The following is a 13025-nucleotide window of genomic DNA, read 5'->3' as shown; positions in this document are numbered from 1 at the left end:
GTAGGCGCTGTATATGTACAGTAGTTACTGTATGGTATTATTATGTAGGCGCTGTATATGTACAGTCGGTAATATGTATGGTATTATGATGTAGGGACTGTATGGCACTGCTATGTACTGTATTTAATAAGTGGTACTGTTATGTAGACACTGTATATGTACGATATACAGCGGACAGGACTGCGCACGCATACATTTGATTACAAATCCAGCACATCAAAACTCCATGGCCTGTTCTCCTGGAGGAACACTACAAGAAATGGCTGATAACAGAGAACAGGGGCTGGCCGAGAAAAAAAATCTGCAATACCAGTTTTGGCCCACAGATGGCAATAGAGGTATAAAGTGCAAACCTGTGTCAGTCCTGCTGTTGTGAGGCCTGAGGTTGTCAGGACATGATGGGAGTTGTTGTTGTATATTTTATTATACTACTTGGTGCCAGGGGAGAACCTTCATGTTACATAATCCCCTCTGGGCGACGGTAAGCAGTCGGTGTACTTGCTCGTGTGTGCACTGTGGGTGCAAATATCCGGGAGATATTCTCAAAAGAAAACCACAACCTTTTACTCTTAAAGGGCATAACAAAGAAGAAGTGCCGCCACCTCCTATACCAAACAACAGCACAAACCTACTCCCTGGTGACTCCATGGCATCCTACCCACATCACAGCTAGGTGTGGGTGCCTCTGCAGTGTCCTGTCCCTGCGCCCTCCATGGCATAATAGGGGGTTGTTCACATCACCCTTACGGATTAAGTCACAACGGAAGCCTTTAAGAGGCCTCTTTCACACAATAATTTTTTTTTTCCATTTACGGGCCGTTTTTTGCGTTCCATATACGGTCCGTATACGGAACCATTTATTTCAATGGTTCCGCAAAAAAAAAAAACGGAATGTGCTCGTATGCATTCCGTTTCCGTATTTCCGTTGTTCCGTTCTGTTGAAAGATAGAACATGTCCTATTATTGCCCGCAAATCACGTTCAGTGGCTCCATTCAAGTCAATGGGTCCGCAAAAAAAACGGGACACATACGGAAATGCATCTGTATGTCTTCCGTATCCGTTCCGTTTTTGCGGAACCATCTATTGAAAATTTTATGTCCAGCCCAATTTTTTCTATGTAATTACTGTATACTGTATATGCCATACGGAGAAACGGAACGGAAAAACGGAACAGAAATGGAAACAAAAAACGGAACAACGGATCCGTGAAAAACGGACCGCGAAAAACTGAAAAAGCCATACGGTCGTGTAAAAGAGGCCTTATGCAGGAGTCCAGTCCTGCATAACGTAAACCAGGACGGATCCGTTATGCTGCCCATAGAATTGTATTATGACGGAATGCAAAACGGAAGTCTTTAACCCTTTAAGGGCATGTACGGCGGAAGTCCGGTCCCCAAACATGGCGTCCACTCGCACGTGCAGCGGTCGCCATTGCTATTTTAAATAGCAGAGACCCGCAGCACATGTATGCGATCAGCCATAAGGCTGATCGCATACATTTTCCCTTTCAGCTGCCGTGGTCAAATGTTTTTTAATAAAAACTGATCAAAAAGTCACACACACTTCAAAATGGTATCACTAAAAAGAACAGATCGTCCCGCAAAAAATAAGCTCACACAGCTCCGTACACATAACCACAAAAAAGTTATATGGGTCAGAATATGGTTCTAAAAAAATTTTTTTTTTTCAGTATTAAAACGCAAGAAAAATTATACAAGTGTGGTATCCTTGTAACCGTACTGACCCGGAGAATGAAGATAACAGGTCAATTTTACCACATGGTGTACGGTGTAAAAAATAAAAACCTTTGTCAGAATTGCATTTTTTCCCAATTCTACCCCATTTGGAATTTTTTTTGCGCTTCCCACTACATGGTATGCAACCATAAATGGCGCCATTAGAAACTACAACTCGTCCCGCAAAAAATATGTGACAAAAATATGCCAAAAAGTGGCAAAACAAAAAATAATAAATTCCCCCTTTAGTGTCCTGTTTCTGTTGATTCACTGCTTTATAGTACTTCCCCAACTGAGCTAGCGTCCAGTGGTCCATTTGTTGAGAGCACTAGTCCTGGTAGTCTCAGGGGCATAACTACGATAGCGGCAGACCATGCGACTGCTACGGGGCTCAGGGCAAAAGGGGGCCGAGTCTTAGTTGGGATTATCTCCTCTTCTACTGGGGGTGAAAACTTGGTCAGGACTCTATCCTCTAAAGGGACAACTTTTAGCAAATGAGGCAGTGGAAAAATGGCCCAAGGTCATTGAAAAGGGTTTAGGCAGAAACCCTTCTGTCCTGTGTGGGGGGCCTGGTTTGACGCTTGCTATGGGGCCCTTACTTCTCTATGTATACGCCACTGGGTAGTCTATTCATTTATTGTCCTGTCCCTGGTAATCCAGTTGTTTAGAGTCCTACCCCTAGTAATCTGGTGATTTAGTCATCTACAGTCTTTATTGTAGTGATCCAACAATACAGTTTTCCTCCCTTGTTGATTCAGTGATTAGTGTCCTGCCATTGGCATACAGGTAAATTCAAAATCTTTCCCCTGTAATCTAGTGTTTTGGTGTTCTGTCTTTGGAGACCTAGTACGGAGTATCATGATCCAGTGGCTTACCAATGATTTCTTCTTCTAGTGATTTAGTGGTATACTGTGCTGGTTTATTGATGAAATGCTCTGTCCCTGTGGTTTAGCATGCTGCCTCTCGGGAACTAGATGCCTTGTCCCTGGTGACCATGTGGTTTAGCGTCCTGTCCCTGGTGACCATGTGGTTTAGCGTCCTGTCGCTGGTGACCATGTGGTTTAGCGTCCTCCTGTCCCTGGTGACCTTGTGGTTTACTCTCATATCCTGATGATCTAGTGTTTAGTGTCCTGTTTCTGGCAATCTAGTGGTTTAATGTCCTATCCTTGTTATCTAGTGTTTCAGTGTTCTATCCATGGTGATCTAGTGGTTTTGTGTCCTGACCTTGATGATTTAACTGTCCTAATCCAGGTGATCCACTGATTTAATGCTCTACAGTTTGTCCATTGTAACAGTTTATAGTCCTCTCCTTGAGACTGTCCCAGTGACTTTGTGGTGTACTGTCCTATTCTGGTGATCAAGTGTTCAGTGTCCTGTCCCTGGTGATCTTGTGGTTTACTGTTGTATCCTGGTGATCCAGTGTATTATACTCCTGCCTTGCATGAACTAGATGTTTATTTCTGTCCCTTTGATCTAGTGTTTAGTGTCTTCTGCCCTGGTGATCTAGTGGTCTACTGGCCTATCTTGGTTATCTAATGTTTGGTGTCCTATCTGTACTGATCTAGTGGTTTGCTGTCCTATCCTGATGATCTAGTGGTTTACTTTCCTATACTGATTATCCAGTGTTTAGTGTCCTGTCCTTGGTGATGTAGTGGTCTGCTGTCCTATGAAGGGTTATTTAATGTTTCAGTGTTCTATCCCTGGTAATCTAGTGGTATAGTGTCGAGAATTTGATGATTTAATTGTCCTACTCCAGGTGATCCACTGATTTAATGCTCTGTCCTTGAGAATACAGTGATTATTCTTGGTGCCCGGTGACCTAGTGATTTAGTGTCCATACTTGGTGATCTAGATGTTAGGATGTCATCAGATTCTAGACTATCAGATGCCAGTGTAAAGGAAAGTTTTTCTTTTCATAGCATTCTATGACAATACCATGGTTTTAATTAAATCGTCCTTCAACATAGCTACAGAATACCGAAAATAAAATTCTCAGCCATGACAAATCAAAATTTGAGATGTTATCATTAGTACTGTGGTTGATCCAAAAAATGAGTGGTCTGATCCCAAGGATGAGTGGTGCCACGTTTGATTGAGAAATCATAAAAGTGAAAAACCCTAAACATCCCATGTTCAGCAGTGGGAAACTGTCTTGAGATCAGAATGTGTATGAGGTCAACACCTTGCTATACAATGGTCTTCTCCAAATCAAGGGCCACCAGCCCTGCTTATGGTTGATGTAGAAAGGAATCCTTCACTTTGAAGAACAGAATATAATCTTATCTGATTTCCTATCTTTCAGGGTGACTATGTCTGGCTGGGCCTCAAGACGGGTCGAGAGTTTGATGTTCCGGTTGGAGCCGTGGTTAAGCTGTGCGACTCGGGTCAGATCCAGGTCTTGGATGATGAAGGAAATGTAAGTTTGTATTAGTGGAGACTAAGAGCCGGTCAAACATGGGTCAAATTTATCCCAATCCAACAAGTATTTGATGGGTAAGACCCTATTTTGCACCATTACACACTCTAAATAATTTCCAGCCACCATGTTTCTTCCTTTATGGTCAACAACACTTGTAATGTACATTATTGTCGGGAAAATCTGCAGATCTCCACAAGAGGGTGGATTTCTGGAGGGGTTGCCCACCTCTTGCAATCTATGTTGTTAAATATGTTTAGGCCAAAAAGTCTAGCAAAAAATATTTATTTGGGACCTCTTAGCTTACTATTAAAGTCTAACTTGAAGATTCAGCGGTGAATGCATCTCAAGCCCCCAACAATCAGTTTCTAGGAAGCAAGGTCTTTACACTGTAGACCTACATTAGTTGTCCATGTGCTGCCTTTGACATGGAGTGAACACTGTAGCCAAGGCTAACTCCTTCATTACCCTAGACCCCCAAGGAAATGGATATTAAATACTCCACTACCATAGACTAGGGCAGTAACCTCTCCACACAGGGTTGTAACTAGAAAAAGCTGGGATCCATATGAAACTTTTGAGTTCCCTCACCACCATCATGTGGCATAAATGATGTGTTATTCTCTGGGTTGGTACGGTTATGGTAATACCAAATATGTGCAGTTCTATTTAAGTTTTATTTTACTACTTTTGTACAATGATAGTACATTTTATGGCAAAAGGATAGGATAGGGACAGTGTAAAGTCTAAACTTTAATGATGTTTGTGTGACTGTGGTGCAAGTGTCTTGTAGGTGACTTATTTTACGACGGGATCCGGACACTGGCATCGAGGATCAATAAATTGCCAAATTAGGTGCAAAGGGGTGATTAGACGAGCAAGCGCATATCTTTTCACTTGTTTTCTGGAAAAAGGACCCTATATGTACAAGTATGCTCTGTAATTGATGGAGGAGCAGGGGATAACATGCACATGAGTTCATGTTACCACTCTCCATGGGGTCATGTACAGTAGTTACACAGAGAGAAGAGGATCTATATTTCTCTCCTTTCCCTGCAGCCTGTCAGCAAGCCCCCCTTTCCACCTCCATGCTAGCTGAGACATAGCTAAAGGAGAGGGCTGTTACAGGTAGTGGGTGTGGAACCTTTGCATCAAATAACCAATTTGACTTTGGGCTAATCCTAAGGGCCTTATCCTAGCAGTCCCCTGGTATTCACCCTTTAATCCCTATACAGAGATCTGGACTGTGCTGCAGGGGAGTCACAAGACTTCTACCTCCTGAATTAGTCCTGGTGTGGTTGACAGCTGACCCACAGAGGTCAGAGACACCGGTGTGAAGCACAGAGGGATCAGGCAAAAGAGCAATAGGCTGAGGTCAGAGAAAGCAGAGTTTGTGCAAATCCATGAAACAGTCCAAAGGTCAGGCCAGGCAGAACAGGGTCAGTATAGTGATTAGGCAAGGGTCAGGTCAGGAAGCAGAGGGTCAGAATCTGGGAATCAGGCAGAAGTACATGGGCAGACAAGCAGGATCTAGCAAGCTAACAAACCTATTGCTCAGACACTCTACCACTTGGGAAGGTATCTGAAATACCCCTAGGTTAGAAGCCAGTGGTTGATGAAGATTGGGACACACTTGCTCCTTTAAGAGCCGTAGGGAGCGGTTGCGCGCCCTAAAAAGAGGCCCAGTCCGAATGGAGGGACTGCAGCCTGCCTCTGAAGATAGGTCAGAAGATTATGGTAGTTGGACCTGCCGCAAAAAAGCTGCAGGTAGCCAGCAGGGTGCGTAGAGCAGGGACCGTGGCCACCTGGGAAAACAGAGCAGTAGTGGGCATGGGCTGCCAATATAACAGTCAGGTTATATTTTACCTAGACATATGAGACAACCTAAGCTTTAAAACAAGACTAAAGCCAAAGCATACAGCTAGAAACAGAACCTTAAGAAACTAGGTCGGAAATGCGATGTGCAGTTACGACTTTCAGTTCTCTTTCCTCACCCAGTTTCTAAAGGCTCTATCTCTGTCTGTATGGTGGCTAGCACCGCGGTCCTTAGATGGTCAGCTTTAAAACAAGGCATGACTAATATCCTTGTTTGCTAAAGTGTTTGAGAAAAGCAGGTTAGAACAGCATCACTTTCGACCAGCTATGGTCTCCGCTACTGCCAGGCCAGTCTCCTTGATATTTTGGACTCCGTAGCAGCCGAGATGGCTGCTACAGTAGTAGTTCCGCCCCTACCTCCACAACCATAGACAGGAAAACAGGTAGTAGTTCTCACTACCCTAGAATACCATAAAATCAGGAATGAATTCCTTCACTACCCACTAGCATGGCACCACGCATGAATCGCTCCGCCATGCTAGACCACTAGGGAGGCAGATATGAATCCCTCCACTATCCTAGACCATCAAGGAAGCAGATATGAATCCCTCCACTATCCTAGACCATCAAGGAAGCAGGTATTAATACCTTCACTACCCTACAGCGGAAGCATGCATGAATCTCTCCACTAACTTAGACCACCAGGGAAGCAGGGATGACGCCCTCCACTAACGCAGAGTACCAGATGCAGTTATGAATCCCCTCACTTCCCTAGACCACTAGGGAAGCAGACATAATTCCATCCACTAGATCCCCAAGGAAGCAGGCATGAATCACTTTACTTCTCTAGACCACCATGGTGGCAAGCATGAATCTCTTCACTACCCCAATCTAGTAGGGAAGAAGACATGAATCTGTCCACTACCCTAGACCACCAGGGAAGCAGCCATGAATCAAGCAGGTAGGAATCCCTACACTTCGCTAGCGTGAAGCAAGCATGATTCCCTTTCAGTAGGGAAACAGGCATAAATCCCTCTACTACTCTAGACCACCAGGGAAGCAAGCAGCAAACCTTCCACAACCCTACACCACCAAGGAAGCAGACATCAATCTCTCCACTACTCTAGAACACTAGGGAAACAGTCATGATTCCCATCCCTGGGAGATGACTGTGGCTGAGAACTTTCCAACCCTGACTAACAAAATAGTGGCTATGTTGGGTCATGTTCTCAAGAAAAGATTTCTCTTACCCAGAGTGCTGCCATATTGTTAGTGACCTCAGTGTTCCACCACGATACATGCAAAAAGGTGTTAGAGACTGTAATTTAACATGTATCTGTTCAAGGCCAAGCTGGGTGATGATTGAACCTAGACCATAAAGGGATAGAGTTAATATTAATTTACAGGCGGGCATTACTGACTATTTTGAGGGCGCCAGCAGTGTAACAGGGATGGGTCTTGTCCTGCAAAATAAGAATTCAAATGAAGGTACAGTATGTTGATAGCAGGGACAGCGGACATATTAGTTGTCACCCAGCTTAACTTTTTTAGGTGGAACCCCCCTTTAAATTATTATTATAAACGTCTTTTATACTAATCTGTTTCACTTCCAGGAAAACTGGATATCTCCCCAAAATGCGACACACATTAAACCGATGCACCCAACATCAATCCATGGAGTGGAGGACATGATCCGCCTAGGAGATCTCAACGAGGCTGGGATCCTGCGTAATCTACTCATCCGATACAGGGAGCACCTCATATATGTGAGTCCGAGGATGTGGATACTTTCTGTATTCCTTACACACAGGAAGCAAAGGTGGAGGATTATACAGAGGTTGCCAAGATGTTAGTCATTGCTGCTTCCCAGATCCCATGGATTCATTGTAAAGGAGTAGAGAAAGTGTTAAGGCAATATTTACAGAGCAGTTTTCCAGAAATGAAAGTGAATGTCCAAAAGTCACCACCATCATCCAAAATTCAAATTTCATAATATATTTTTATAAGCTTCATTTTTCTGATACAGAGTTTCAAATCCCCTGCAGAGACATAAAGTGACATGATTCACTTCTGATTACCTGCAGCCACCACTAGAGGGAGCTCGCTTCATACAGTTTTTATGCAATAATAAGACAGTATGCAGTGAGCTCCCTCTAGTGGTGGCTGTAGGTAATCAGAATTGTATCATGTCACTCTATGTCTATGCAGGAGATTTAGAGCACTGTATCAGAAAAATGAAGCTGTGACCCATATAAAGATGTGTTCTAAAATTAATCAGCGCATAATCTGGAACCTAAAAGTGTGGACAAACACAGTGGCAATGGTTGCATGTTCCCCTACAATATACACTAGTCACATACAAGCCTGCATTTAAAATTTTTTGCTGGCTTTCTTGTAGCTCTATGGCAAGAATATCCAATCCAGAACTATAGTGTATTATGGGAAATCAGTTCCAAGTGGTACCAGCAGACTTATACTCTAGTCACATCCAGAGCTGCAGTTAGAATTGTTACCGTCTTTCGTGAAGCTCAGTTCCAAGTGGCAGCCAGCAGAATTTTTTTTATTGCAGCTCTGGAGGGGACTGGAGTATAGGACATGATACAAAGTATTTGTAAAGTTACTTAAATGCTGAACTGGCAACACTATCCACTCCAGCGGATCCGCAGGAACGTGTCACCCAGATACAAGGGTGAGATATGAGACAGATAATTATGGCCGACCGTCTACATGATCTGCATTAAGATTTAATGCGCATTGTGGCGGCCATTGTTTGAGCACAATTAACCCTATCACTACCCTGAATAATTAATGGTAAGAATAGGAGATGTATCCCCCTGGAGACTTCGGTGTGTGACCTTGTATTACTTATGCTGACATCCTGGGGGTTACAGAGACCTCAGCAGATCTTTGTGGGTGTCTCGTGGGGGTCACTATTTACCCTATTGCCATCTTCCTGGAGAGGGACAACCCTGGACATTCGCAAGAGGACAAAGTGAATAACTACACTCGGAAATAGTTTTTTCTTGTTTTGGTAGAGTTCCCCTTTAAGACATTAGATTCCCCCTGCAGCTCTCGCCCATCTGCTGCCAGTCTAGATGCGCGCCAGATACCTGTTTAAAATTAAAAAAAATCTGCGACTTTTTAATGCACTTTATGGTTCAACTCCAAAAGGAAACCATCAACAAGCTGCTTTTGACAGATCCGTTTTTACTATTTAGCACTTAAAGGGGTTGTCCCATGAGTTTGGGGAGCTCGGTTTAGGAATTTGGTCAAGGTTGTCGTCACTTTGCGACAGCAAGAATGGCTCTTTTCTTACGGACGGAACCCTGGTGGACACCATAATAGGTCGATGGCGTACTGCTAGTACAAACCAAAGTCAAAAGGCAGATGGGAACAGAGGCCAAGTACAAATTAGTAGTACAAAGCCCTAAACTGAGACCCATGACAAAAATAACAGATCCATCAACAGCAGCTTGTTGACGGTTTCTAGAAAAAATGGCCTGATATATCCTATGATCAGGTGTGTGTATAACGTGACTGATAATCATCTAACTCGTTCTTCTTTCCTAAGACTAACTGTGGAGGCCGGGTGAGTATTCTTCAGTGTAGCCATTCATATTACCATCGTGTCTCCGGCCGCCGCCTCCATCTCCATTCTGCTTGTCGTATAACCCAGCCATCATTACATTCATATTGGTCCTTCCGGTTTCCTGGAACGAAGGTGGACGCCACCTTAAAGCTTCCACACTAAACGCTAAGGCCAAGGCAAGAAGACGTTTAATCCCCATCTAGAAGGAAAACTGGCTTTGTTGCCCCTGGCAACCAATCACAGAGCAGCTTTCATTTTTCAAGAGCGGATTATGAAATGAAAGCTGAACTGTGATTGGTTTAGAAGGTGCCACCAGTAATTGAGGTGGTCCCAGGAGGTAACCTTTTGAGATCCAAGATTATTGCCGCCGAACTTTACCTCCTTTGTTATCTAATCCCTTACAACCCTTAGAAACAGTCAGTCGGACAGCTAAATTCACCTATAGCACCCGCCCCCGACTTTGTTTTGTTCTCCGCGGGCCCATAGGTGCCCCATGATTCCCCATATAGCGGTGTGGCACAACACGGTGGTTATGGTCACTTTCAGGGCTGATGCCCACAAACGTAAGGGCTCAGTGCCCAGTCCGCGGTATATGGGCACAGGCCGCGTGCTCTCCGTGGTGCGGACCCATTGACTTGAATGGGTCCGCGATGGGCAACATATGGCCGAAGATTGGTAATCTCCTATCTTTTGCAGAGCAGAGGCAGGGATCGGAGGCCCACAGAAGAACTACAAAGAGCTTCTGTGGGATTTTGGGTCCGTGCCTCTGCACTGCAAAACATAAGACATGTCCTATCTTTTCTCATATTTTGCGGATCGCGGACCCATTCAAGTCAATGTTTTCGCACCCGCACCAGGAGTGCACACGGCCGATGGCATTGCATTTCAGATGGCTATTTGCAGTAAGCAGCACAGGCGCGGAGTCCTTACGTTTGTGGGCATGAGCCCTAAAACGTATGGGAAAGGTAGCAGGATGAGTCTGGGACTCTGGGGCGTAGTCAGACAGGCCAGTAGTCAGTAATGGAGGGCAGGCAGGATCGGGAAGAAGTACTGTGAAGAAGGAGTAGTCAGAAAAGTAGTCACAACAGTCAGCTATAGGTGCAAAGGGGTATATCCATCTCAAAAAGTGATGGCCTATGGGTAGACCATGCAATTTTTTTTTTTTATAGTAGGTGTGGGTCTGACCTTTGGAGGTGGGAGCCTTGACCATTGCTAAGAATGAAGGGGCCACACTGCCGATTGTGCCCCGTCTAGATTTTCCCAGCCACCTAGCTGTGCATGAAACTAAATGGACCTGGGGTCCATTCCCTTATATCGGGAGGCCAGGCCGCCGCTGTGCAGGCGGCATCAGTGCCAAATCAGCGATGTGGCCCCTTTATTCTCAGGATCGGTGGAGGTCTCAGACCTATCCTGACCATGTGCCATCACTTGATGAGATGGGAATAAGCAAGACCGAAACAGGGTGCCATCACCTATGGTAGCCTGCCTCTTACCGTTATGGGCCAGAACATGGATTGGTAAGAACATTATATCACCCCTTTTGCTGCCTAATGGTCTTGACCCCGCAAATCTCCACACTCTGGACCTGCAGAGTCATGGGAGGCCTCACAACAGCCTGCACGGTTTCCAGGTAAGAGCCATGCAGACATCTCACCAGCATGTCCTCTGGTCACCGTCATGTCACCTGCAGCTTATGACCACCTAATCCATGTCACCATCTCATGTGCATGTGATATTATTGCATGTCATGGTATGCCTGATGTAGGGGTCTTTAGTTGGACGATTCCAGTTTTCTGCCATTTGTCCGGTTTTGGCAGCGGTCATGTATATGGAGGTTATAGAAGGGTGGTCTCTCGCTGAGGACCGCCCTCCATGAGCAGGAGCTGAGAGCCACTTTGTACGGTCATCTCCTCCAGCGGACATGAGCCATTCATGAATTAGGGGGCGCCTCAGGGGTAATGTCTGACCAGACAAGCTAATTGCTACTTTGGGGGCGTCGGGTGACAACCCCTATAGGTGGGCATAGGCTGTGTAGGAGGAGCTCAAGACTTTTCAATTAGTGCTGCCTCCTAGTGGCAGAAGCCTACCCCCATGGATACTGCAGAGTATCCAGTAAAATGGGTCAACAGGGGCCGTGACTTGTGCAAATATGGGGCCGTGCCACATACAGCTGAGACGGGGCTTAAAAAACAAACAAAAAAAGGCAGAATGCCTACAGAGGTAAAACTATTTAAGGGGCGATCATGGTCAGAATATAGCAGGATTTAATTAGTCCCGCCATTGAGATTTAAATATTTGTAAGTAAGATTTGGGCATTAAACGTTACAAATAGTATTCCTGAAGCTCCTATCAGTTTGTGCATACAGCTCTGTGTCTCCATGGTTACAGACTACAATAAAACCCTGTGTAGTCAGATCCTGCAGTCACTTTAATAATCTGCTCCCAATATTAACAAGTGCAGATTTTTGCTACATTGTCTCAGAATTTATGCATAAAGGGACGTTTCTCGACTGTCCTGTGTGGGGGGAAGGCAGTGCATAAAATGACCAGAAAATTTGGGGTTCAAATGTTGGTAAGTATGCAGTCCCTCTGCCCGACTCTTCTTGCAAGGCTGATCTAAGTACAGGTCTGTATATGATAACACAGTACAGGTTGGTATGCAGCTGTATGCTACATTGTAGTGCAACGGGCGCCTCCACCTAGGGTCCTCTATGTAATGCGACCCAGGTATAGGAATATGCTAGTGGTATAGTGCGGCCTAAAATTTCTCTTTATATGTGTCACGGAGCTCCTACCTGGATACGGTTGGACCCCAGGCTTTGGCTGCGAAGCAATAAATAGGGGGAATAATTGAGGAATTTCCAAGAAAAATTGAGTCCAGACCTTGTATATAGTTGAACAGGTCCCCACCCTTCCTGCAGGAAGTGGGACAAGCCCACTCCTCCACAGAGGGGGGGTTATAATGGAATGGAAAGCTCCATTCTCTCTAAGTACAGCTTTGTCGTGTTTGCTGCCACCTGCTGGTGAACCAGGCACATTACATATAAACAGTTGCAAAACATTAAAAATCCACAGTGAAGTGGACCTGAACAAAATACATAAGATGACATTATATTAGCCCATTAGAGATAGTAGCAGGGTGCAGAAGTGGTAATGCCACTCTGGGGTGTTACAGCAGGCACGGTATATAATGGTACCCTGTATGCAGGTTTAGTTGTATGTGATGTGACTCTCATTTTCCTCTTGCAGACCTACACTGGATCCATATTAGTTGCAGTGAACCCCTACCAGCTACTCCCCATCTACACTCCGGACCAGATACGCCTTTATACCAACAAAAAGATCGGAGAAATGCCCCCCCACATCTTTGCCATAGCCGACAACTGTTACTTCAACATGCAGCGAAACAGTAAGGACCAGTGTTGTATCATTAGGTGAGAAAACCACCCCCATGGCCCCAATACAGGC

General features: G+C 44.9%; 1 protein-coding gene across 2 annotated transcripts in view; it reads left to right on the top strand.

Annotated features, from left to right (window-relative positions):
- MYO7A (myosin VIIA) overlaps positions 1–13025 on the top strand; it is a 130387-nt gene that overhangs the window by 1133 nt on the left and 116229 nt on the right. For both annotated transcript variants that reach the window (XM_040426420.1, XM_040426421.1), the window contains exons 2-4: positions 4040–4153; positions 7582–7734; positions 12807–12991. In XM_040426420.1, the coding sequence (XP_040282354.1) occupies positions 4040–4153; positions 7582–7734; positions 12807–12991 (452 nt within the window). The remainder of the gene's footprint in view (positions 1–4039; positions 4154–7581; positions 7735–12806; positions 12992–13025) is intronic.

This window comes from Bufo bufo, chromosome 3 (genome assembly GCF_905171765.1).
Source record: "Bufo bufo chromosome 3, aBufBuf1.1, whole genome shotgun sequence".
Taxonomy (NCBI): Eukaryota; Metazoa; Chordata; class Amphibia; order Anura; family Bufonidae; genus Bufo; species Bufo bufo.
This window is presented reverse-complemented; position numbering and strand designations above follow the sequence as displayed.